The sequence below is a fragment of the Nycticebus coucang genome, chromosome 5 (genome assembly GCF_027406575.1).
Source record: "Nycticebus coucang isolate mNycCou1 chromosome 5, mNycCou1.pri, whole genome shotgun sequence".
Classification (NCBI taxonomy): domain Eukaryota; kingdom Metazoa; phylum Chordata; class Mammalia; order Primates; family Lorisidae; genus Nycticebus; species Nycticebus coucang.
The window spans coordinates 93669200-93696506 of NC_069784.1; the positions used below are offsets into that span (position 1 = coordinate 93669200).

At 37.6% G+C, this 27307-nt stretch overlaps 1 protein-coding gene and 1 non-coding gene across 5 annotated transcripts; one reads left to right on the forward strand and one right to left on the reverse strand.

The window, feature by feature from the left end:
* The first annotated feature begins 668 nt into the window (after positions 1-668).
* RWDD1 (RWD domain containing 1) lies at positions 669-27307 on the forward strand. Of its 4 annotated transcripts, XM_053591628.1 has the most exons (8): positions 2156-2283; positions 2832-2901; positions 3333-3446; positions 8508-8573; positions 16357-16500; positions 17163-17295; positions 17823-17885; positions 27015-27307. In XM_053591628.1, exons 4-8 carry the CDS (start codon positions 8565-8567, stop codon positions 27134-27136), a joined length of 471 nt encoding a protein of 156 aa, XP_053447603.1. In that variant the 5' UTR covers positions 2156-2283; positions 2832-2901; positions 3333-3446; positions 8508-8564; the 3' UTR covers positions 27137-27307. The 4 variants fall into 4 exon arrangements, with proteins under 4 accessions (XP_053447602.1, XP_053447605.1, XP_053447603.1 ...); XM_053591627.1 differs by lacking the exons at positions 2156-2283; positions 2832-2901; positions 3333-3446 and adding exons at positions 669-959; positions 13263-13393; XM_053591629.1 differs by lacking the exon at positions 2832-2901.
* Positions 4267-4373, reverse strand: LOC128586920 (U6 spliceosomal RNA). The gene has a single exon (XR_008380377.1). It is a non-coding gene; the product is annotated as a U6 spliceosomal RNA (small nuclear RNA).

The following is a 27307-nucleotide window of genomic DNA, read 5'->3' on the forward strand; positions in this document are numbered from 1 at the left end:
TATTGCAATTTTTACAATGCATATTAAGACTGATATTGAAATTTACTTTCTCTTTCCCAATTAACAGAAACGGTGCAATCACAGACATCCTCACATCCATTCCCACCCGCGTTCATTTCACAAATTCAAAAGTGAACCCTAAAAATCTGAACCCAGGAGCCAGATCTCGGGGCAGCCAGTCGATTTCTCCCCTGGGTCCAGTCGGACTTAATAAGCAGCTGGACCTGCTCTATGCTGCAGCAGAGCTTTCGCTCCTGTGCTCGCTGGACTCTATACAGCCTCTCGTCCATTTCCAGATGCCAGGCAATTTGCAGGTGGAAAAACGCAAAAATCACCTAAACCCCACCGTCAGTCAAGACCACGTGGCGCGTCCGCTATGCGGAGCAGGTAGGGTCGCAAAGCGGAAACCGTGGAAGCTCGCGGATGCCCCAGGTCCTCACCACCATCCACACACAGTTCTGCTAGGGGTGCGAGGCCGACCCTCAGTCCAGATTCATCGAGCGAGGATGCAGCGCTGGAGGGACTTCTCAGGCTCAAGCCCTGCAGAGCCCAGGAGAGAGCCTTAGGTGTCCTTGGCGAATGCCAGACCCGCTCTTTCACCATCCCAGCAAATTCTGAACGGGCGTGGGACAGGCGGCAAGTCAGTACCTCGATGGCTAGGCCGAATGAGTAGAACGCGGAGCTAGGGAGCAGGCGGAGGCTGGCGCGGAGCGTTGCTCAGCAGGCTTGGTCTGGCTTTGGGTCCTGGGCCTTCCAGCCGGGGATTCTCTGCGCCTGCGCCCGCCAGGCTGGTGCCCGCCGCCGGCTCTCCCAGCGCCGCCGTGGTCTCGGCTGCTGCGCGCTGCTTGGGTGTCTGGACAATCCATGGGCAGCAGCAAGGGCCACGATGACAGATTACGGCGAGGAGCAGCGCAATGAGCTGGAGGCTCTGGAGTCTATCTACCCCGACTCCTTCACAGGTGACTTTCGCGGCCGCAAGGCTGTAGCCTTCGGGAGGTGGAGTGGGACGGACCGGAGCCGCCGGGGCCCCGGGCCTCCTGGGCTGGGGAGGAGAAGGGGACAGCGAGGCCGCGCAGCCAGCTTGTCCGCCAGTTCTTCTCAGGTTCTTCAATCACTTACCAGTAAATCAGTGATACTTTTTCTTTCTCCCCTGTTCTCTGAAATCTAATAGTCCGGGTGATGCTGGAGAGTGTCAGATTTGGAATTGAGTTGGGAGCATTTTCTTGGGTTTCTGTGTAGCCTAAAGCAAGCCGAGATGTAGTGAAATATACCAAAGGCAAAGCTACTCCTTGTGAGAGTAGTTTGTCCAGATTCGCAAAGTTGTTAGTTTCCACATTTTCATCGTTGAAGTCGAAACGATTTTTCATACGATGGTGTTTTAAAGTTTGTGGGATTCAGAGTGCTCTTCTCAGCGCTACCCAGAATCGGTTTTGAAAGTAGTGTAATCCTTGAAGTTTGTCGGGCTTCATCTTCAAGAATATTCTGGCATTCTCCGGAATGCCTACTGAATGATGTGGCCAAAGTTTCTGTCCCGCTGTAGATTCATGGGTTGTTAGGCTGGAAGGGGTACTAGACATCATCAACCTTAGGCCTCCTCCTGCCACAAACAAAGTAATGGAGGCACAGGAAAGGTAAGTGGCCTGCTCGAGGTCCGCCAGCGGGTTAGTGGCAGGGCTGGTACTGAGAGTCAGGTCCAGAACTCTTTCCTGTTCTTTCACCTTCCAGTCACGTGGGACAGGAATCCAACTCCACCTAAGATTAGGGGAAGCAGAAAATTACTTGGTAGGTTGGGCTGATATAAAATACGAAGTTCATTAGTTATAATTTAAAGGAAGAGAATTCTATATGAAGCTGTGTTTCATATGATTCTGAAAATGGTGCAAGGTAAACTACCAATGTGGCTTCCTTAAGATCTAAGAAGCAGTCAAATAAAGCCAGTATGAGTGAGTAGAACCTAGGTTTGTGGATTTACATTCTCCATCCCTTCCTTTGAATGTTGTTCATCGTCAATTGTCAGAATTTGTAGTGTAGGATATGTTACTTTAACTTGTAAACTCCAACCCTTCTCCCTTTTACTGTGTAGCTTAGTTTTCTTGGCTCTACCTTTTGACCACTGCTTGCAATGGTAGCAAATTTTGTTCTGCTTTGCCAACAGGCAGATGTCTCTCAGCTACCCCAATATAGCTCCAGTCCTGTTCATGTTCTCTCTCACCAGCAGTACATCTGTGCTGTGAGGATGTTAAGGGGATAAGTGAAGAGGGGTTTGAGAGTGTCATTAACTTGGTGAGTGTGTATGGAGTCTCGCTCCCTTCTCTATCCTTGCTTATATGTTGATATATAAGTAAAACAATAGAAGGTCAGTTGTTGGATATATTTTTAGTTATGATGTTTGGTCATTTCCAGCACTTTGGAAATGAATTGCTATGAAAACTGTAGGCAGACTCAAGAAAGCATAGGATGTGCTGTTCATTTCTTTGGGGGTAAGGGATCCGTTATTAAATCCTGTGCATTTAAGTATTTATATAAGTCATAACATTTTTAACCCTAGTACCAAGTTGTACTAGTCCTTGAAAGCTCTGGTGTAGTTCAGTATGTGAAATTCTAGTCAGATGCACAAGTGCTTGAGGATTCTGAGCCACGGGAATAAAAGATAGTCTATGAATCTGTTGATGCATTCAAGTATTCTGCAGTAGCAATTGAGCCATCAGCCTCTAATTCCTGAAGCATTACTATGAGCTTTGCAATAAATAAATTAAAATGGGATGTCTTGATTTATAGTTCTTAGGGAACTTTGCCTTGTTAGTGATCATGTTCTTTATGAAACCTTTTAGGGAAAAGACAGAGGACTTTGAAATAAAATGTTCCCATATTTGATCTTTGGAAATCTTGAGCATTTGCAAGGTTTGTTGCTTTATAGCCTTCTTTTGTGTGTATGATTTCATACTTCCTTATTCTCAGGCCAAGTTTAAGGAGCTTGCATGTGTCAGTTTACCAAGGGACACTAATTGGTAGTTTTTTGACTTTTGAATCACACTTAACTTTGAGTCGCATTTATTAATAATTATTGGAATTTGTAAATACTCAGTGCTATTAATGAAGGATATATATATATATATATACACTTTTTTTTAAATGGATCACTGCTTGACAAAGAAGCATTTGTTAAGTACACAAGACCCCACGTGGCTGCAGAAGAGGCACGGTGTAGCCTATAGACCTAGCCTAACCTCAGAATTGTTTGACTATTTGCAAAGAACTTTTGGTCCAGTGTTGCATTTGTTGTGAATTATAACAAATCATAATACAATTTCTTCTTTTTGCCTATTCTGTAGCTTGGTTGCACATTGATCCAACCCTCCTAACAACTAGTCTTCCAAAATATAAATGGACTCTCCTGACACCACATTCTCCTTCAGTAGTGCTTCACTTGACAAGGTCCTGCTAAGGTAGTAGAATTTGGTTATTTCAATTTCTATATCAAAATCTCTTTCTGTGGGAAGTTTTGTTGGAACAAATTTGTTGGCATCAGGTTAAGCAAAAGCCAAATTTTTGTTAGCCTTACAAAGAGGGCTACATAATCCTGTATTTACTGTGTCAGTACCTCTACGTAGCAGCCATTAGCATTTAACAGGGATGGTTGTATCTTAGAGATAGATGTCATCTTGTAAAGTAGTTTTTCTAAGACGTACTTTTCGAAAGGATAGATACTCCCTAACAACCAAAAGAACTTATTTTGATATGAGATCTCTGGTTTTTTGTGAAGACGTAAGGTCATTTGTGTATCCCTTTAGAGGACATTTTAGTGCTATCTCCATTATCTTTGTTTTGATAAAATCCTTAGTTTTGTCCATTTCATCATCATCTGGCCCCATATCACCTAACCTCTCTCCTGCCTTTCTGATAGTTCTTCCACTATGCCCAACAGCATTCTTTTTCTCAGAAGTATTTTGATCCACTCACAGTGATGGAAGTCTGGCATCTGTAGTGAAGACTAATGTCACTGTATTGTAACAGCAATACCTCACAATGGGATTAGTCTTTTAGAACTTGAGAATCATCTATTTTTAAGGAACTTTCCCATCCCTATTTTAGTTACCACCAAACTTTGAAATATCCCTTTCCTTGTTCTCTTCATTTTTTTGTTTTATGATTAGATTCATCTGTGATAGAGAACCCACAGTAGTGCTTCACTTGACAAGGTCCTACTAAGGTAGTAGAATTTGGTTATTTCAATTTCTGTATCAAAATCTCCATTGGGTGTTTTTTTTTAATATGGAACGCTTCACGAATTTGCGTGTCATCCTTGTGCAGAGGCCATGCAAATATTCTCTGTATCGTTCCAATTTTAGTATATGTGCTGCCGAAGCGAGCACTCCATTGGTTTTTTAAAAGGCAAAAGCTTATTTACTGTCACATGTAAAAGAGTTGTGGCAGCTGTATTCCAACATTTCCTCTGGGACCTATCTTCTTCTAACTTAGCTCTCTGTCATTACTAAAATGTGGTCTCACCCTCATGGTCAAGGTGGCAGCACTCCCTGTTCAGGCAGAAGGATAAATAAAGGAATGAAGAAAAAAAATAAATAAAAGGCAGCGGTTTCTTAAGGACATTTTCTGGACACTGTCAAAGGACTAACCTGCTTCCATGTCGTTAGCTGGAACTTAGACATTTGGTGAGGCCTAGCTGGAAGTGGTAAATGTAGTCTTTATTCTGGGTGGTCAGTGTGCTCAGTTAAAAACAGTATAACGTGAACAAAGGGAAAGTGGATGTTGGGGGACTATTAGCAGTACTTCCCAATATTCTTTTCTTTGTTGTACCTGGTTTCACTTTTTTTTTCTATAGTAGCATCTTGGTATAGTGTCTTCAGACAAATCATATAACCTCTCCAAGCCTCAGTTTCTATATTTAATGAGAATATAAGTGCAAATAGCTCATAACAATAAATATATGAAGATACTCTTTCCTAGAAATTTATCATCTTAGTTGTTGATACTACATTGATAGAGTTTCATAATTCTTTGTCTTTTTATCAACTAACTGTTTTGATTTCCACTCCTTCAGCTGCTCATGAACATAGCTACATCTTGAAAATGCCATCTCTAAGATTTTAGCCTTTGAAATTCCTCTTCCTTTCCATGACCCTTGTAGCTTTATATAGTTTTTTCCTTCATAGCCTCTTTCTGGTCCATCTTGCCTCCCTATTCTGTCTGTCTCCCCAGATAAAGAAGTTCAGTGATATTCTTGCTAACATCCCCATGTCCTTTGGGTTTTCTAATTTACCAAATACTTCTTGCACTAATTTTTAGGAGCTCAGTCTGTTAGGAAAACATACATCAGATAAATTTAGGGAGAGGTAACAGCCTAAGTTGTTTTGGAGAACTGAGGTGGTAATGAGGAGTTTACAAGTGAATGTGTCTGGGGGAAGAGTATTCCAGCATGGCCAGAAAGAAGCAGGACTCTGAGAGATCAAAATGTGTGCAAAGAACAAATGGTTTGGAACTGCTAAAACATAAAGTGAGTAGTAGGAGTCATGGAAAATGAGACCTGACAAGTAAGCCAGGGCCAGGTCACAAAGGGCCTTGTCAGGGTTTTAGATATTATCTGACAGGTTAATAGTTCATTGCCCATGCACAGCACACATTGTAGTCACTGCCATGTCAGCCCCAGATCCTGATAGGTGGGTAGCTTCATAAATAAAATAGGCTTCTTGAGTTATGCTGTTTTCTGGTGGGTAGCCTATGGCTCCACCCCCTTCTTCCAACTGATCCCAACTTGCTGCTTTTAGATAGAGAAGTTGCTAGGTGAGTAATGTGGTACAATCTACTTGCTGGGAAGCTGCTATAGGTGGGTAATGATGTGAGATAAAATCCACTTGCTAGGAAGCTGCTGTGGGTAGGTAATGATGTGTGAGGAGAGACAATGGGCAGGGTGGGGAGAATCATCCTTCTCCTTTTCTTGAAATCCTCCCGTCCCTTGATTTTCATAACACTGTTACCGGTTGAGTTTGTTGTTACCTCTCCTGACTGCTGCTTTTAATCTCTACCATTTCTATTCCTGCTTTGTTCTTCAAATTGAGGATTCCTTCCAGAGTTGGTATTGACTTTCATTCTCATTACTTTTGTGATGATCTCACTTATTAGTCTAGTGGCCTTAGCTATCAGTTCTCTGTAGATGATCCTGTGTTGAATTAAAGCCCAGCTCTCTGTAGCTCCATTTGTATATCTGATTCCTTCCACCTGAAAGTACCTGGCCCTTAAAAAAATAACATATGTGATTTTTCTTTTCTTGCATTGCTCGTTTGATTCCACAGTATCACATTCGGAGCCTACAAACTCAGAATATCTTCTCCATCTTACCTTCCTCCCTGTTTCCTGCTATTCCTATTGCTGCTAACCTAGTTCAGAACCTTGTTACCTTTATCTGTATTACTACAATAGTTAACCTATTTTCATCCTACTTCTAGCCTTGTTTCTTTTCTTCCATTTTATGTTGTTAGATTTGTCTTCCTATATTTAGAAAACAGTTTTGACCATATAATTGGTAAAAAAGCTATTGTCCATAATTAAATTTTAGCTATATTTTCAACGAATTTTCTTTACCAACACACAGGTCCACCAAACAGAAGAATTTGTTATTTCTTATAAATTCTTTTACCTTTCCCACCATAGTGCCCTTTCTCCCATGGTACCCTCAAATTCATTCCTCTTTTCCATCTCTGCTTGTCAATGTGACATCCATGATTAACAGCCTGGTTCAAATGACTTCCTTGGAATTTCTTAGAGCTGGAAATATGTTTTTGTTTTTATGTAAACCTCTATTCACTTTATTTTTGGTTGGTTAGTGGCTATATTGCCTTCGACAAGTTATTTAAAAGCTCAGTGTCTCAGTTTCTAAGTGTGTAAAACTGGGGTAATACTATATTTGGTTGTTTCTAAGACACATTTTTTATATTTTAATGAATTTACAATTGATAACATGTCATAGTTTGGCACTTTATTTTTCTTTCTTACTGGTTAATATATCACTAAGGTGTAAAGTAAGGTATATCTCATGCTTGATGGCATCGTAAATATGGTGAACTATAGTTAGAGTGTGAAGTTACAGGATTGGTGCCACAAGTAAAGGATTTTCATGTCACTGCATAGCACAGGCTCAAAGTGATACTCAACAAAATGTTAGATGTTGTTATTGGGAGATACATCAACTCTGTTTTTATGTATGCTTGTTAAAGAATAGGCAAGGCCATTTTATGAAAGCTTTATTATGGCCTTTCAGTGGCTTTTTCAACATAGGCTCGACTGCCTGAGACCTATTAAAATGTGAGTGCAGTGAGACTTTCTTCCTGAAATACTCAGCATTACAATAATTTAATAATAATTATAGTAATTACAAGTGTTCAGCATTGTTCCAGGTGCCTTAAACTTGAATTAAAATGAAGGCAACTGTCTTGAAAGTATTATTGGTAATACATATTTATGGCAGCTTTAGAAAGTTCCCAAATAGTAAAAGCTGAATATTTCCATGGTGACTCCTTCAGTGATGCAGTGCTCTTTCATTTCAGAAAGAGTCTGCAGAGCCGTTGCCAGTCTTGACAGGTGCCAGTGCTTCCCAGGCATGGTGTGAGGCTTAGGCTTAGCAACCATCCCTGGTGGCTTGACGTTTACTTGTTTGCTCTTCAGATGGTTCTGAATACAAATGTTTTTTGTTTTGTTTTTGCTGTTGTTATTTTTCTCCTTTCATCCCATTAGTTTAGTTCTTTCACTGAGCCAAATTTATTGCAGTTCTACATACTGCCAGGCACTGAGCTAAGAGCTTTCATAGAGTTGTCATAGTATTCATGTGGGGGAATAGATAATAGACAGAGATACACTATTAGATAGACATTAGGCTGTGAAATGTCATACAAAGGTTTTTTATTTATTTATATGTTGACCTACATGTTTTAACAAATTGTAAGCACTATGTTTAGATTCATTGCTAATTCATTTTATAATTCTATGAAAAATGGTAGAATCAGGAATATTTGTGAAAGAATAAAGTTTGGTTGCACAGATGATGTGGGGAGGAGAGGGAGAGAACAAGAAGACACACTAAGAAATCAGTATTTACTGTTTGTCATGGAGATTCTGCGTTACACTTCAGAATATATAAATATGAAAATCAGTAATGAGGTGAATATTATTCATGTGGGTAGTTTCTAGTGAGAAACTTCAAACTGTTTGTTTGCCATTTGAGATTTTTTACGAATTCAATTTTTGAGGCACGGGTGGAGATTAAAGTCCTTGTTTCAGTTGATTTGGTAAAACTCCAAGAGGGTTATGTATTATAAATATTTCTTTCTAGATTAAAGATAACCCTCACTTTAAGTAGAAAGTTGATGGACATTTTATCATTTCAACATATTGTTTAGATTGTAATTTTGAGGACTGATTAGTGATAAATTGCTAATAAGGAAAAGCATCTGCCGTAGGAAGCATGTTAATAAACTTCTCTGTATATTTTCTTGCAGTGTTATCAGAAAATCCACCCAGCTTCACTATTACTGTGACATCTGAGGCTGGAGAAAATGATGAAAGTAAGTCTAATGAAAAATACTTGCAGTTTTTCTAAGCTTCTCTCTCAGGAATGTCACTCAATTTGCAGCCATTTTGCTGGGCATTATATGTGTGGAGGTCCTAAGATTCTGTTATGGATCTAGAATGAGTGTTTCTGGTCAGTATTTACTGTGTAAACATGACTCCTAGAAATAGAGAGGACATCAATGATATATAGTCTGGCAAGGTAAGTTTTGTTTTTAAAAGTGAGGGGGAAACAGCCATATAACAGATGGAAAAAAGATGGGAGATTTTTGTTTAAGCAAGACTTTGCATGCAAATATATTTCAGTGGCTGTGTGGTATTCCTTTGAATGAATGTTGTTTTTCCATGGCATTTTTTTCTTTGCACATTTAGATTGTTGACTAGACATTTGCTGTTACAAGTAGGGCGGAATATACACCTATTTGCATGGTTTCTTTTTCTCTTAAAGTAGCTACAAAACTAATGAATTAAAATAAATTAAATTTGGTAGGTATTTGGGATGAGTGGTGTCTAAAGTTTATTTCTGGCTTGGCGCCTGTAGCTCAGTGAGTAGAGTGCCGGCCACAGAGACTGAAGGTGGTGGGTTCGAGCCCGGCCCAGGCTTGCCAAACAACAATGACAACTACAACCAAAAAATAGCTGGGCGTTGTGGTGGGCGCCTGTAGTCCCAGCTACTTGGGAGGCTGAGGCAAGAGAATCGCTTAAGCCTAAGAGTTTGAGGTTGCTGTGAGCTGTGATGTCACAGCACTCTGCCAAGGGCAAAATAATGAGACTCTGCCTCAAAATAAATAAATAAATAAAAATTAAAAAAATAAAGTTTATTTCTGCCTTTAATCAACTTCAGTTAATAAGGTAATTTGATAAAAATGTTTTGTAAATTGGCATTAAATGCAACTGAAAATGAGATTAGCATTCAGACTTTATCAAAATCTGAATTAAAAGAATATTGCCCAGAGTGGTGGCTCACACCTGTATTCCTAGCACTTTGAGAGGCCAAGTCAAAAGGCCAGGAGTTTCAGACCAGTCTGAGCAACATAGAAAGACCTTGTCTCTAAAAATTTGAAAAATGATCTGGTGTAGTAGCACGTACCTTTACTCTCATGTACTCAAGAGGAAGGCTGAGGCAGGAGGATCACTTGAGCCTAGGAGTTTAAGGTTGCAGTGATCTATGATGACACCACTACACTCTATCTAGCCCGGGCAACAAAGTGAAGCCCTGTCTCCCAAATAAAATATAGGGGTGTTGAATATAGTTATTTACCACTAAATTAATAACCATTATGCTTTTGCAGAAAAGTACTTAAAATTTTTTGAATAATGCATTAAAGTACAAAATAAATACTGTATGATTGTTCTTCAAGCTATTTAAAACTTTCCTTTGTTAAGAAACCAGTTGAGACTTCATATGATGGCATTGTGGCTTCCAGAATGGTGTGGTGGTACTCATTGATGAATATCCAAAATATAAATTTCTTTAAGATTATACCAAAATGAAAAGTAAAATTTAAAAATTTCTCGCAAAAGTTCCCGTATTCTGAATAATAGCTTTATTGGGAGTTAATTATCGCTCTATAATAACTCTATACGTATTCAGTGTAGTCCCATCATCTCCCATTTGAGAAATACCCTGAAAATTATTTCTTTGAAACAGATTCCTAGAAAATACTATTTTTTTCCTAAAAACTCTATTTTAATGAACTAACTAGTAGAAAAGCAGGCAAAGGGCATGAATATACAATTTTTAAAGGGAATATTGTAAATAATCATTAAAAATAAAACCAATCAGTCCCACTGGTAATTAAAAATGCAAGCTAAAATGAAAATAATATTTCATATCCAGCAACTTGTTAGTATTAGGAGATAGTAATGTGCTGTTGACAGTGTAATTGATACACATGGTCAGGAGAGTTGCTGGAATCATGAAGCAGAAGACTTAATGTTCGTAACCTTTGATCTAATGACTAGTCTACTAAATGGGGTATTTATTCTAAGGAAAGTATCATGATACTAATAAAATATATGCATGGATGTTTGTAATATCATTATTTCTATCTTAACCAGTAAATGGGGCCATACTTAGTGAAATATGCTTATTGAATGTTTCGGGATTTGGAAGGATGCTCATGATATAGTTGAGATATTATATGTGACTGTGTATTTTCAGCAAAATTTTGCCCATCCAACTACAGATAAAATTTTACTTAAAATGGGCCTGTAGCTCAGCCTCTAGGAGCTGATGGGTTCGAATCCAGCCTGGGCCTGCCAAAACAATGACAAATACAACCAAGGAATAGCTGGTTGTTGTGGCGGGCACCTGTACTCCCAGCTATGCGGGAAGCTGAGGGAAGAGAATTGCTCAAGCCCAAGAGTTTGAGGTTGCTGTGAGCTGTGATACTATGGCACTCTACCGATGGCCACAAAGTGAGACTCTGTCTCAAAAAAAATTGAAAAATACTTCAATGTATATCTATAAAATACTTTCATACCAAAATGGAAACACCCTTTTGGTGATGCGATTATTTGTGATTTTATATTTTCTTTTTTTTATTCCTAAATTTTAGTAATTATCAGTAAATATTTTTTTAGGAAACTTATTATTTATAAAGTAGTTAAATGAATTTATTATACCTGCCTGGTGAAATTGAGTTTGCTGATACATAAACAGTGTTAAAGAGTATTCTCAGGATGTGATAAATTATAAAACTCCATTAACAGGAAAGAGGAAAACAACTAGTATGTCATAGTGATAAAGTTTATTTATTTTGATTTAATTTTTAATTTTCTTGTGGGTGAGTACATTTAATATCTAATCTCTTTCCAGTTTTTAAGTATATGTTATTATTAACTATATCACCACGATGTACAGTAGATCTATAGCATTTACTCATCCGATCTGAAAATTTATATCCTATAACTAATATCTTCCTATCCATAGTATTAGTTGTAAAGTCTCTTTCATTTAAGATTTTTTTATTTTAGTCTTCTCTCTTTTTTCTTAGTCTAGTTAAGTTTTGTTGATGTTTCTATTGATCATCTAACGTCTGTTTCTTTTATTTCTGTTGTGATCTTTATTATTTCCTCTTCTGATTTTATGCCTAGTTTCTTCTTTTTCTAGTTTCTTGAGGGTAGTGTTGTATTGTTTGATATCTGTCTTTTTCGATACAGGAATTCATTGCTATTAACTTCCTTCCCTGTTAGAATTGTTTTTGCTGCAACCCATAAATTTTGAGATTGTTCTGTTTCCATTTTTATTTGTCTCAAGATATTTTTTGAATTCCTTTTTTTAAAAAAATTTTAATTTATTTATTTTTATTGTTAAATCATAGTTGAATTCCTTTTTAATTTCATCTTTGACACACTGGTTGTTTAACCATGACCTAGGAAGTAGGGGGAATTGGATGTTGATCAAAGGGTACAAAGGTTCAGTTATGTGGGATGAATAAGTTTGGATATCTGTTGTACAGTATGGTGACTATAGGTATTAATACTGTATGGTATACTGAAATTAGCTAAGAGAGATAATCATAAGTGTTCTCACCACACATGCACATAGGAGGTGAGGTGATGGTTATGTTAATGTGTGGTAATCATTTCACAGTGTGTGCATATCAAAACATCACATTGTACATCTTAAATATATGCAATTTTGTTTGTCAAGTGTACCTCAAGAGAGCTGGGGAAAATTTTTAAAAAATTTCTTGTTCTAGCAATAAAATTAGAAATGTGCTAATAAAGGATTTAAAAAATGCCAGAAGACACTGTATTTCTTACTGACCTCTATTATTTAGTCTTTTGCATTTATTGACTCAAAATTCTTTGTTGACGTCATAACATGAAAATTGAAATACAAACCTGCAAATTTTAAGTTACTTTTTTTCCCCTTCCTGTGAAAACCTACATAGATTTGAGTTCTTTATTAAAAGTAACTCTGCAGATTAAAAGTAACTCTGCAATAGCCGGGCGTTGTGGCGGGCGCCTGTAGTCCCAGCTACTTGGGAGTCTGAGGCAAGAGAATCGCTTAAGCCCAAAAGTTTGAGATTGCTGTAGCTGTGATGCCATGGCACTCTATTGAGGGTGACATAATGAGACTGTCTCAAAAAAAAAATAAAAAAAGAGTTTCCCTCCTGTACAAGTGCCAGATTTATGAATTGGCACAGACCAAAAGAGTGAGACTGTATAGATGAATTAGGTTAAAAGTTTCTCAGGTAACTTCTCAAACTGCCCAACTCAAAACTGTCATCCAGCCACCAGTTAACTCCACTTGCATTGTGTAGTTAGAAATATAGATTCCAGGGTTACAGCCAGAGGTCTTGTGCAGCTGGGAGCTTGCTCTGGTAGAAGCTAAAAATGAACTTATGATGCTACTTTTTTTGTGTGCTATAGTCAGTACCTTTTGTTTATCTTAGGGAGTGTTTTAAAAAGAGTAGCTTTTCTTTATCTTCTTTCTCAGATACGCAGTGTGGTAAAATTCCAATAATGGTAAGTGTATGTCATGTGTAAGAAGTGATTTTTGCTATTCTTATGATTTGTTTCACTCATCTCTTTGTGGCAAATGTTTTTCATATTAGTGATTATCTGGTCCTTGAGTAACCTTAGTTTTCTTTGTAGGCATATGTATTTTTCTTCTTTTCACTGATTCCACAAAGAGCCACCTCTAAGGTATTCACATGAAACTCTTGTTTCAGCTGTCCAGACTACCCTCAAGTTTACATACAGTGAAAAATACCCAGATGAAGCTCCTCTTTATGAAATATTCTCCCAGGAAAATCTAGAAGATAATGATATCTCAAACATTTTAAAATTATTAGCATTACAGGTAAGAAATAACAGTTTTGTGCCTTGCAGTGGAATTTATTGGTCTTAAATGTTTATACATTAATTTCAAGAGTCAGAAAATGCTATTAAATGTGTAAATATTGACCAAGCAGGATTAATGATACATAATCACAAAGCATCTTTGTTTCCCGCTGTCCCTAAGTTTGAGTAATAGAAGTTGTTCCAGTGCTCCTGCTTAAAACTCGGTCACCCCCATGACTTTTCTGATTATCTTCAGTGATAAAACGTACAAAAGGGACTTTAAATAGTAAACACAGTTTTGATTTGGTTCTTAGAATGTCTAGTTCTATATGTGGCTACAAATTTCAACTTTTATAAAAATTAAAGCTCGCCCCCCCACCCACCCACCCATTCGTTACAGGTTAGCTGCCTGTAGTCTGGGAAGATGACTGATGACTGATTTCCACCTCCCACCCATCTCTTTTCCCTAAGCTTACCAGTAACAATAATGGTTTATGACTTCGCCCTCCATGGGGGGAGGGTTATGTGGAGAAAAAAAGATATATTGGAAAGTTCTTAGAGAATTAGTTCTATTGTGGAATGAGCTACCCACAGTTTGGGGTTGGCAGGTATTAAGTTTTACTCATGCTTGGGGAGAATTTTCATGGGTTCTTCAGAGTAGAAAGTAGGGAGAGCAAGTAAAATTCGTCCTCCACCAACTTAAAATCAGAAGTCCTAGCTTTATTCATTGTAAGAAAATTGACAGAAAGCATCTTTCTGCCTTACATGTGGCTTGTATAGTTTAAGGATCAGGGGTCCCCTGAATACTGATGTTATAAAAATACCTGAAGCTGTTAGAAAATGAAAAGTGGAAGAATATATATTAGACAGGAGTTTTTGCTAATCTGGGGCATTTTTCAGTCTGTTACCCAGCATGAAATTATGCTAATTCTAACATTTAGCTTATCATGTTTCATTTTAAAACATTGCAGAGAACCTGAGATGGTTATGCTATATTCAGCCACACATTAATTTATTAATCTAAGTAAATTTTTCCATTTACTTAGATTAATAAATTAATTAGTATTAATTTATAAATAATATACTTTTTATATTATAAAAATTACTTATATTATTAATTTTTAATATTATTAATATATTGCTATATTATAAAAATTACTTATTAATCTAAATAATTTTCCATTTACTTAGATTAATAAATTAATTAGTATTAATTTTTTTATCTCCCCTTCCAAAAAGGCACTTTTGATTTCTTTTATCCTGACTGAGATCAGAGTTGTTGAGCGAATATTTGTGGTTTTTCTCCAAAAACAGTTGTATTAATTTTCAGGTATCAAAGTAATAAATTCATATTATAAAAAGTCAGAAAATACAAAAAATCATGAAGAAGAAATAAAGGTTACTCTTTATCCCACCAACTAGGTATAATTGTCTACTAACATTTTGGTGTGACATAGTGCTGGACTTTTTTTCTTATACCTATGTATATAGTCTCCATGTCTGACCACAGTTAGATCATTTTATATATAATGTTCATAACATTCTCTTTTTCACTTAACAACATTACTTGGGCATTTTTCCTTTCAGTTAAATGTATATACATGAATCATTTTTGATAACTACATACAATTTCATTGTATGCATATGTAATTACACATCTTTTTAAAAACAACTTACAGTTGTTTCTCATTTTTGACTGATTTAATATATAATTCTTCCAGTGTTGTCATATATCATTATTTATAAGTCCTTAGGTCAGGTTCTCTGTTGTAACTTTAGTGCCTAGCATATTATAGATACTCAAGTATTTGTTGAAAAAAATGAAAAGAATGAATTACTGATGAGTATACTAGCCCAGTGTTTTCTAGAAGTAGGGTTGCTGGATTAAAGGGTATTCATACTTAGAATTTCGTACATACTTGCCAAATTGACCTTTATAATGGTTGTACTAATCTGTTTTCCCACCTTTGCTAAGTTTCAGAGTTGTGACTGTGGGTCGTCAAGTCACTGTAGGCAGTTATGGGTCTGGAACTCAGGAGAGGCTTGCTTAGTCACAGAGTGAGGATGGTTAGCATAGAGACACTACAGAGAAACTTCACTGATTTGAATTACAGGTTAGTGCATACAGAGGGCTGAGGAGGTGTAGTACCCACTCAAATGCTGCTGGGGCCAGCCCTGCAGACAAATACTCAGAAAGACTGAAATTCAGTCTAGTATAATTTGAAGTTATTTTTTTGCCCACTTCATTGAAACCCTAGGAGAAACAGGATACTTTGTTTTGTTTTATTCTATCTGCAAGTGACAAACTTCCTAAAAGCCTTTGAGTTTTATCCTTTTCATGAGTTGGAGATGCTTTTACATTTGGTTTTAAACCATTTCAAATCTCAAGAAAAAAAAAAAGGTAAAGCTAGATTACAATTGTAATGTATTATATTAGACTACATTTGAGTAGAAGATTACTCTGGCCTCAAAATTCAGTGCATTGTCACAGGTCTTATAATACTCACATAGATAAGTCACCAGTATCTATGAAAATAAAAAAAAGTACTCAAAAAGAATAAGAACAATGAAACATACTGGAGAAATGATGTTGCTTGTTAACTATAGGAAAAATTTTTCTGAATTCTACCTATATTTATGGTTATTAAGCAGAATTTGCTGAAATACAGTATCTATTTTTAGTTGGATATAGCAAATCTACATGACTTTTTAAGTAAGATACCTTTTTTTGTGTGTGTGTTTTTGGCCGGGGCTGGGTTTGAACCCACCACTTCCGGCATATGGGACCAGCGCCCTACTCACTGAGCCACAGGCGCCGCCCCCTAAGTAAGATACCTTTTTAACATATATACTCACTTCTTTAATGATCATTTATGGAAGTACATTACCATATAGTATAACTGAATTAGTAATAATATTACAAACGTGTGCGTTTTTATTTTTGTGGAAGTCTGTTTCTTATCACTTTTTTTTGTTCCACAGGCTGAAGAAAATCTTGGTATGGTGATGATCTTTACTCTAGTGACAGCTGTGCAAGAAAAATTAAATGAAATAGTAGATCAGATAAAAACTAGAAGAGAAGAAGAAAAGAAACAGAAAGAAAAAGAAGCAGAAGAAGCTGAAAAGGTATATTTAAAAAACTTGTTTTGGTTTTTTATCCTTTAAATCTGTTTTTGGTTGGGTGGTTGGGTTTATTTTGATAATTTCAGTAATTGACCTTTTTTTTTTGGAATCACAGAAGTAAATAAAAGTAAATAAAAGTCCCTCATTTTGTTGGTGGCATGAGTATTGAGTGATAAGCAGTAAAGGTTAGTAAAGCTTGTACAAATAAGACCCAGAAATAGAAATAATTTCTCCTATAGTATAGACTTTAGAATTATAAAGCCCCTGCTACAGTGATTTCAGTAGTTAACTAAATGTAAAGAAAACCTGAAATTCTGAAATGAAGTGAAGCTATAATTTGGTGTTATGAATTGATATGTATTCAAAACAGTAATGACCGTGACAGCTTTCTCCCTAGCAATGAAGAGCTGTAGTAAATACAGTAAATGTATTACATATTAACTGGTTTGTTTTGTATAACAGTTGAAAACAAACTTTATCATACTAAGTTGCTAAAACCAATCAAGCAGAAATCAGATTAAATATTTCAAAACTTCAAACATAAAATTTTCTGTATTTCTCTAATAAGGGGTTGTGTTTATTTGTTTAGATGATATCCTTAGGCTTTATTTTTTAAACTTATATCTCATCAGTCAAGTGACGTATGTCATTTTTTATTTTCTAAGCAATTATTCCATGGCACTCCTGTTACAATTGAGAATTTCTTAAATTGGAAGGCTAAGTTTGATGCAGAACTTTTGGAAATTAAAAAGAAACGGATGAAAGAAGAAGAACAAGCAGGAAAAAATAAATTAAGTGGTATGATTCTCACCCCCATTCCAGTTCCTCACAAACTCTCTTGTATCATTTCTTACACAGCAAGAATGCCATTTGGGCAAATGTCTGTATGAAAATAGTATACTTTGGCATCTAGGACAAAAAGAGAAGACATACCTACGTGACAATCTTTTTTCACAATTAAATATAAATATTATAATTGTCCTCTGATATAGAGACATTCATGGTCACAAGTCTCATAAGTAATAAGAGTCAAACCTATTTTTTTTTTTTACGAATCTAAGGCAGACTAGGTCTTCGTTTATTTCATTTTAATGGAAATATAAAGGTATTGAAATTGACAAAATCAAGTTTTTGAACTTGTTTTCTTAGATTATTTAATATTTCTTTTTTCTTTTCTTTCCTTTTTTTTTGCGACAGAGTGTCACTCTGTTGCCCTGGCTAGAGTGCAGTAGTATCATCATAGCTTACTACATTTTTTAAAGGGTTGTAGGAAAGATGCAGAAATATTGTGCCATTTGAATTAAAAAAATACTTATTTCTTTTAGGGAAACAGTTATTTGAAACAGATCATAATCTTGACACATCTGATATCCAGTTCTTGGAGGATGGTAAGATAATATTAGAATTCCACTTGTATATAATGTGCTGTCTTTAATTTTAAGCCATGAAAGTCAGAGCTTTAATTTTAATTAATGTAAATTTTTTTCTCCTAAGGCTGTTAAAAAATACATTTTGAAGAGTAACTTTCCATAGTTGATCAATTTATACATTTGAAATGAATGTTGTAATTCTATAGCAATATATTTTTTAAACTTTGTGATAAATTAAGTAGTATCAAAGACAGCAATAGATAGACATACTAGTCTGGGCTTGAGGAGGGAACCTTTTCACGTTGGAAGGCTGCAATTAAGAAACTTCAATAGGTATACTTATAGAAGTACATTATTGTAAAACTCTAACGGGGGTCCTTAAACTGCGGCCCGCGGGCCATATGAGGCAGTGTGATTGCATTTGTTCCCGTTTTGTTTTTTTATTTCAAAATAAGATATGTGCAGTGTGCACAGGAATTTGTTCATAGTTTTTTTTCTTAAACTATAGTCCGGCCCTCCAACTGGGGGAGACAGTAAACTGGCCCCCTGTTTAAAAAGTTTGAGGACCCCTGCAACTACTCTATACTTAATAATTTCAAAAAATGAAAACTACCTGTTAATCTTAAAGTTAACTAACCTTTTAATGACTTAGTTGGGTCTGCTCTTTCTTGAACAGCATTTGCATGTTTGGTGGTGGCATGTAGGTCTGCAGTTTCAGTTAACTCTGTAGATGGGTATGTCAGTCATTTGTGACCTTAAGCGTGTCTTTATTTGGGTTAGGTAGGAGAATCTAGATTTGCAGCAATAAGTGGTTGAAAAGGAAGAAAGCAACAAGGAAAGGAAGTAACTGGTCCATGGTCTTACTGCTGTTAAGTGGCAGTGCTAGGATTTAAACTCAAGAGTGAGCCTCCAGATCCCTGCTATCCCCATTACACCATGCTTCCCTCCTAAGGGTCCTAAAAATATTGACTTGCCTTTCTCTTTTCACTTAATAGTTCTGAAATAAGTAGTCCATTTAGGTGGGGTGCTGTGCTCCCCTGGGTGTTCCAAGACCTATGTTCTTCTAATTTATTGCTCCACCACCCTCAGGGATACCACTGTTTGACACGGTAGCTTCTGGTGGTTTACTTTTTTTTTTTTTTTGTTAAATCATAGCTGAGTACATTAGTGCAATCAAGGGGTACAATGTGCTGGTTTCATATACAATCTGAAATATTCTCATCAAACTGTTCAACATAGCCTTCATGGCATTTTTCTTAGTTATTGTGTGTAGACATTTGTATTCTGCCTTTAGTAAGTTTCACCTGTACCCATTCTAAGATGCACCATAGGTGTGGCCCCACCGATGACCCTCCCTCCACCCTAACCTCCCCCTTCCTTTCTGCTTCCTTGGCCCTTTCCTCATAGTCTTGTGACATAGTTGGGTTATAGCCTTCATGTGAAAGCTATAATTTAGCTTCATAGTAGGGCTGAGTACATTGGATACTTTTTCTTCCATTCCTGAGATACTTTGCTAAGAAGAATATGTTCCAGCTCCATCCATATAAACATGAAAGAGGTAAAGTCTCCATCTTTCTTTAAGGCCGCATAATATTCCATGGTATACATGTAAATTTGCTAGTCTATTCGTGGGTCGATGGGCACTTGGGCTTCTTCCATGACTTAGCAATTATGAATTGGGCTGCAATAAACATTCTGGTACAGATGTCTTTGTTATATTGTGATTTTTGGTCTTCTGGGTATAAACCTAGTAAAGGAATTATAGGATCGAATGGCAGGTCTATTTTTAGGTCTCTACGTATTCTCCAAACATCCTTGCAGAAGGAAGTATTAGTGTGCATTCCCACCAGCAGTGTAGAAGTGTGCTCTACTTTTCTCCACACGCCAACATCTCTGGTTTGGGGATTTTGTTACGTGGGCTACTCTTACTGGGGTTAGGTGATATCTCAAAGTAGTTTTGATTTGCATTTCTCTGATGATTAAGGATGATGAGTTTTTTTTCATGTGTTTGTAGATCATGCATCTTCTTCTTTAGAGAAGTTTCTCTTCAAGTCCCTTGCCCACCGTGAGATGGGATCACATGTTCTTTTCTTGCTAATACGTTTGAGTTCTCTGTGGATTCTGGTTATTAGACCTTTATCGGAAGTATAACCTGCAAATATTTTCTCCCATTCTGAGGGCTGTCTGCTTGCTTTACTTACTATGTTCTTGGCTGTGCAGAAGCTTTTTAGTTTGGTCCCACTAGTGTATTTTTGATACTGCTTCAATTGCCTGGGGATACCTCCTCATAAAATATTCACCCAGGCCGATTCCTTCAAGAGTTTTCCCTGCACTTTCTTCAAGTATTTTTATAGTTTCATGTCTTCAGTTTAAATCTTTAATCCAGTGAGAGTCTATCTTAGTTAATGGTGAAAGGCATGGGTCCAGTTTCAATCTTCTACACATTGCCAGCCAGTTCACCAAGCACCATTTGTTAAATAGGGAATCTTTTCCCCACTGAATGTTTTTTTTTTTTTTTTTTTTTTTTTGTAGAGACAGAGTCTCACTTTACTGCCCTCGGTAGAGTACCGTGGCGTCACACGGCTCACAGCAACCTCCAGCTCTTGGGCTTATGTGATTCTCTTGCCTCAGCCTCCCGAGCAGCTGGGACTACAGGCACCCGCCACAACGCCCAGCTATTTTTTTGTTGCAGTTCGGCCAGGGCTGGGTTTGAACTCACCACCCTCAGCATATGGGGCCGGCGCCCTACTCACTGAGCCACAGGTGCCGCCCTCCCCACTGAATGTTTTTAATTGGCTTGTCAAAGATCAAATAACGGTAAGTAGCTGGATTCATCTCTTGTTCTCTATTCTGTTCCAGACATCTACTTCTCTGTTTTTGTGCCAATACCATGCTGTTTTGATCACTATTGCTTTATAGTGCAGTCTCAGGTCTGGTAGTGTGATTCCTCCTGCTGTGTTTTTATTGCTCAGTAATGTTTTGGCTATTTGAGGTTTTTTCTGATTCCATATAAAACGAAGTATTATTTTTTCAAGATCTTAAAAATATGACAATGGAGCTTTAATAGGAATTGCATTAAAATTATATATTGCTTTGGGTAGTACAGACATTTTAACAATGTTGATTCTTCCCAGCCATGAGCATGGTATGTTTTTCCATTTGTTAACATCTTTAGCTATTTCTTTTCTTAAAGTTTCATAGTTATCTCTGTAGAGATCTTTCACGTCCTTTGTTAGGTATACTCCCAAGTATTTCATCTTCTTTGGCACTACTGTGAAAGGAATAGAGTCCTTGACTGTTTGTTCGGCTTGATTACTGTTGGTATATATAAAGGCTACAGATTTATGGGTGTTGATTTTGTAGCCTGAGACATTACTGTATTCCTTGATCACTTCTAAAAGTTTTGTAGTAGAATCCCTAGTGTTTTCCAGATATATGATCATATAATCTGTGAAGAGTGAAAGTTTGATCTTGTCTGACCCTATGTGGATACCCTTGATGACCTTTTCTTCCCTAATTGCAATGGCTAAAACTTCCATTACAATGTTAAAGAGCAATGGAGACAATGGGCAACCTTGCCTGGTTCCTGATCTAAGTGGAAATGATTTCAATTTAACTCCATTCAATACGATATTGGCTGTGGGTTTGCTGTAGATGGCCTCTATTAGTTTAAGAAATGTCCCTTCTATACCAATTTTCTTAAGTGTTCTGATCATAAAGGGATGCTGGATATTATCAAAAACTTTTTCTGCATCAATTCACAGAATCATATAGTCCTTATTTTTTAGTTTGTCTATGTGCTGAATTACATTTATAGATTTATGTATATTGAACCAGCCTTGAGACCCTGGGATAAATCCCACTTGGTCGTGGTGTATAATTTTTTTGATGTGTTGTTGGATTCTGTTTGTTAGGATCTTATTTAGTATTTAGCATCAATATTCATTAGTGATATTGGTCTATAATTTTATTTTCTTGTTGGGTCTTTCCCTGATTTGGGGATCAAGGTGATGTTTGCTTCGTAGAATGTGTTGGGTAATATTCCTTCTTTTTCTATATTTTGGAAGAGGTTTAGTAGTATAGGTACTAGTTCTTCTTTAAAGGTTTGGTAGAATTCTGACATAAAGCCATCTGGTCCTGGGCTTTTCTTTTTAGGATATTTTGTGTAGTCGATGCTATTTCAGAACTTGATATAGGCCTGTTCAACATTTCCACTTCATTCTGGCTAAGTCTTGGTAGGTGGCGTACTTCCAGGTATTGGTCGATTTCTTTCAGATTGTCATATTTGTGAGAATAGAGTTTCTTGTAGTATTTGTTAATGATTTTTCGAATTTCTGAGGGGTCTGTTGTTATTTCATCGTTACCATTTCTGATTGATGAAATTAGAGATTTTAGTCTTTTTTTCCTGGTTAGGTTGGCCAAAGATTTATCTATTTTATTGATCTTTTCAAAAAACCAACTTTTGGATTTATTGATCTGTTGTATAATTCTTTTGTTTTCAATTTCATTTAATTCTGCTCTGATTTTGGTTATTTCTTTTCTTCTGCTGCATTTGGGGTTGGAGTGTTCTTCCTTCTCCAGTTGCTTGAGATGTCCCATTAAGTTATTCACTTCCTCTCTTGTCCCATTAAGTTATTCACTTCCTCTCTTTCCGTTTTCTTGAGGAAGGCTTGCAGTGCTATAAATTTCCCTCTTAGGACTGCCTTTGCAGTATTGCAGAGGTTCTTGTAATTCATGTCTTGATTGTTGTTTTGTTCCAAAAATTGGGTGATTTCCTTCTTAATTTCATCTGTAACCCATCTATCCTTCAGCAGGAGGTTGTTTAGCTTCCATGTTTTTGTATGGGTATGCAGGTTCCTGTTGTTATTGAGTTCAATTTTTATTCCACGATGGTCTGAGAAAGTGCAAGGAATAATTTCTATTTTTTTAAATTTGCTGAGGTTAGATTTGTGGTCTAGGATGTGGTCGATTTTGGAGTGTTCTGTGGGCTGATGAGAAGAATGTTTATTCAGTTTTGTTGGGATGAAATGTTCTGTAGATGTCTGTTAAGTCCAGATGTTGAATGGTTGAGTTTAAATCTAAAATTTCCTTGCTTAGCTTCTTTTTGGAGGATCTATCCAGCACCGCTAAAGGGGTGTTAAAATCTCCTACTACTATGGAACTGGAGGAAATCAAATTGCTCATGTCTGTTAGAGTTTCTCTTGTAAATTGAGGTGCGTTCTGGTTGGGTGCATAAATATTAATAATTGAAATCTCATCATATTGAGTATTACCTTTAACAAATATGAAGTGTCCATCCTTATCCTTCCTTATTTCGGTTGGTTTAAAGCCTATTGCATCTGCGAATAGGATTGCAACACCTGCTTTTTTCTGCTTTCCATTTGCCTGGAGTATAGCTGACCATCCCTTCACCTTGAGTTTACATTTGTCTTTTAATGCAAGATGCGATTCTTGTACGCAGCAAATATCTATCTGGCTTGAGTTTTTGTATCCAGTCAGTCAACCTGTGCCTCTTTAGAGGACAATTTAAACCATTCACATTGCGAATATTGATAAGCCTTTCGAGAGTCTGGTGGACATTTTTAATCCTTTTGTGACTGTGGACGTTGGAATTTGATCAAAATTTTCTGGGTGGGTTTACTTTTGTGGTGGAGGATTATGCTGGTCTTTATGGATGATAGGTCTGAGAATATCCTGGAGAACTGGTTTAGTTATAGCAAATTTCTTCAACATGTGAATGTCATTAAAGTATTTAATTTCTCCATCATAAATGAAGCTCAGTTTAGCTGGGTACAGGATCCTGGATTGAAACTTATTTTGTTTTAGGAGATTAAAAGTCGATGACCATCCTCTTCTAGCTTGAAAGGTTTCAGCAGAGAGATCTGCAGTTATTCTAATGTTCTTGCCCTTGTAGGTGATGGTTTTCTTTTGCCTGGCTGCTTTCAGAATTTTCTTCTTCATATTAACTTTAGTGAAATGGATTATCATTTGTCTGGGGGATGTCTTATTTGGGTTGAGTCGTACTGGAGTTCTGAAACTGTCTGCTATCTGAACTTTAGAATCTCTTGGCATGTCTGGAAAGTTCTCCTTCATAATCTCATGGAGAAGAGACTCTGTGCCCTGTGAAGCCACTTTGTCGCTTTTGGGGATCCCTGGAAGATGAATATTTGTTTTCTTCGAATTATCCCAGAGCTCTCTGAGAGAGTGAGCTCTTTTTGTCCTCCATTTCTCTTCCTCTTTGAGAGTTTGGGATCATTCAAAAGCTTTGTCTTCCATGTCAGAAATCCTTTCTTCTGCTTGCTGCATTCTGTTACTGAGGGATTCTACTGTGTTTCTCAGATCTTTGAGGGCTTCAACTTCTTGTCTCAATGTGTCAAAATCTTTGGTCATTTGGTCTTTGAATTCGTTGAATTCTTGAGATACCTTTTGGATTATTGCTTGGAATTCTAATTCGCTCTTATTTGCTATCCAGATTCTGAATTTGATTTCTGACATTTCAGCTATTTGTGCATGGGATCTTGTGCTGTGTCTGCCCCATTGATCCTTGGGGGAGTTGATCTACTCTGATTATTCATAATGCCAGAGTTTTTCTGTTGATTTCACCTCATGATTGTTTTTCACCATTGCCTCTGGCCATCCTCAGAGTTGGGGAGGTGTCTCTCCAAGAGTAGACCCCAGTGGGATCACTCTATTATTGCTTGATCTTTGTAGGGAGTGACCCTGTGTAGTTCCTCTGGGGCTGCCCCAGCCAGGGAGTTCTGGTTGTGGAAGCAGCTCCGGAGTGTGACAAACCTGAATCCAGCAACAGGGTGGGAGGTGGTGCGTACGGTTCTGGGAGTGCCTGGCGCCCAGTGACTTTGTCACAGAGAGCCCAAGGCTCCAGCAGTCTCTGGCCAGGAGAAGGGCTCTGGAGGGCACGTGTCTACCACAGTCCCTGGCCAGATGAGTGGGCCTGTGTGGAGGCAGGGAGGGTACAGGAGGAAGGTCCCAGGGTTGTGCGGCTCCCGCAGTTCCTGGTCAGGGCATGCAGAGGCCTGGCGGTCACGGGTCGGGGGTCGTGGCACAGCTCTTATGGAGGTCCGGGCAGCACCAAGCCCAGGAGTTTGAGGTTGCTATGAGCTGTGATGCCGCGGCACTGTACCCAGGGCAACAACCCGAGGCTGCAGTGTGCCAAAACCGGTCTCACTCTGCCCCTGAGGTTAAGGCTGTAAGGCAGCTCAGTCCCCGCCTTTAGGCTACTTAGTCACTAGGTTACTAGCTCCCACCCGATCCTTGCTCTGCGTCCCTGAAGGCAGAGCTTGCTGGGGCGTTCTCTCACAATGGCTCCCTTTGGCCCACAGCCGAACACTATTAGCTCTGTCCGGCTCAGCGGCTCAGTCTGGGGCCCTAGACAATGCCCAAAGTTCTCTTAACTCCTGCTCAAGCTCTCCCCAAGGCAGTTCAACTGAGTGCCAAGTCCAAAAACACCAAAACAGTTCACAGGTAAGGCCTTTGCAGTTTACAGTCTCACTGCTGCTTGTACTTACGGCTGCTGGCAGGATTAGGTCGATGGAACACACGCAACCAGTTGCCAGTTTTCCACTGTTTTTGTCCTCCTCTTGGGTCCAGAAGTCCCTTGGTGACTTCCTGTATCCTCAAAGGGATGGTTATTGGCAGATCCCACCAGCCAGAGATGCCTGGAGTCTTATCTCCCCAGACTCACCGTGCCCAGTTGCAGGGAAGCTGTTACTCGGCCACCATCTTGCTCGACACCCTGGTGGTTTAATTTTAATTTAAATAAATTTAAAAGAAAAAAAGAAAGGCAATGAAACATTTTGGGGGCATGTTGCTTGGAGATTCTACTGTATTTTTTTTCATATTTTAGTTCAATATTCTTTCGCATCAAACCATGACTTTAATATGTCATCTATTTAGAGCTCAGTCAATTCCATCTATAGTTCTTCTGGTGCCTTGGAGATGTCAGCTAGGAGGCTTCATGAAATGCTAATTTGAGTGTGATGTCATTTCTAAAAGTCAGTGACTTTTCATTGTATTCTCCAATTAATAGGTCTGTACAGGTCTGTATTCTTCACATGATTCACATGTATTATACTGATGATCATCAGTGACTTTTGCTATCTGGGGAAACTGTTCATCCAAATTGTCCTTTTGAAGAAGTGTTTTGAAAACAGTTTTTTTCAAAATGCTTGTTTTTTTTTTGCTACTTATTATATATAGACTTAGTTTTACCTTACAAAAAAATTTTCAAGTCATTTTGATTTGACATGATATCACAGAGAAATACTGCCTTCTTATAGAAATCTTTCAAATATTCACATTGCTGATCTGTTCTTTGTAAAATTTAACTATTCTCAAAGATAAAATTTTGGCTAACACCTGTTTCTGCATTAGTTAATGCACTTTAGAATGATGTGGAAAATCCATACTGAATACCTCATTGTTTAACTTTAGCATGTTATGAAGCTGGGGATGCATAAATACAGTTAACAATACTTATAACTTGTTGGGAAGTGTCACTTTAGCATGGAGATTTTGCTGATGCAAGATAAAGTGAAAAGATGTAAGAGCATCTGTATCTTTTAATCACTTTTTTATCTGTCCAATAAACCCTTCAGTGGGAGAGTGAAGATGTTTAATGCACAGCCTACATGTTGTTTCCTATAGGCCTTAGACATTGTAACTGAAGGCATACTATGCGGGAACTGGGTGAGAGTGAAGATCAAGTTAAATCTGTCAATTAGATAACAAGGATAGCTGAGCTTTAATGACGTACTTATCTGCCACTATTTGAAGAGATAACTGTGATCCGTGGTCAGTGATAATGAAGTTTGTATAACCAGAGCAACATATCATCATTGTCTGTGACTTACAACATGCCACATTAAAAGTATTAATTCTAATAAGGCTTTTTTAAAAAAAAATAACTGAACTTTAGAATATAAACTGAAAAACATGAAGTTACTCTTAAAATGTTAATCTCTATTGACTAATACAAATCATTGCTGATAATATTTGCAGTAGTAGTTTGGGATTTTATTACTCATATCTCACATGAAGATTTAGAAATTTCTGTTTGGTACTACCAGTGAGTTCTATCTTTTATTCCTGAGTGTAAGACCGAAGGTAAAATTTTTTTGCCTTTTGCAGCTGGAAACAATGTGGAAGTAGACGAGTCCTTGTTCCAGGAAATGGATGACTTGGAGCTGGAGGATGATGAGGATGATCCAGACTACAATCCTGCTGACCCAGGGAGTGACTCAACTGACTGATGGACTGTCCCCATCTGTAGAGAGGCTTGACTGCCACAGCATCTGTGGCTATGCTCAGAGGGTTTTGATTTTCCTTTCTTTTTTTTCTAAGAAAAAATAATTTTCAGGAGAATATCTTCTGATAGCTTTCATCATTGAACTTAATAAACTGACCTAAAATTTCAAATATAA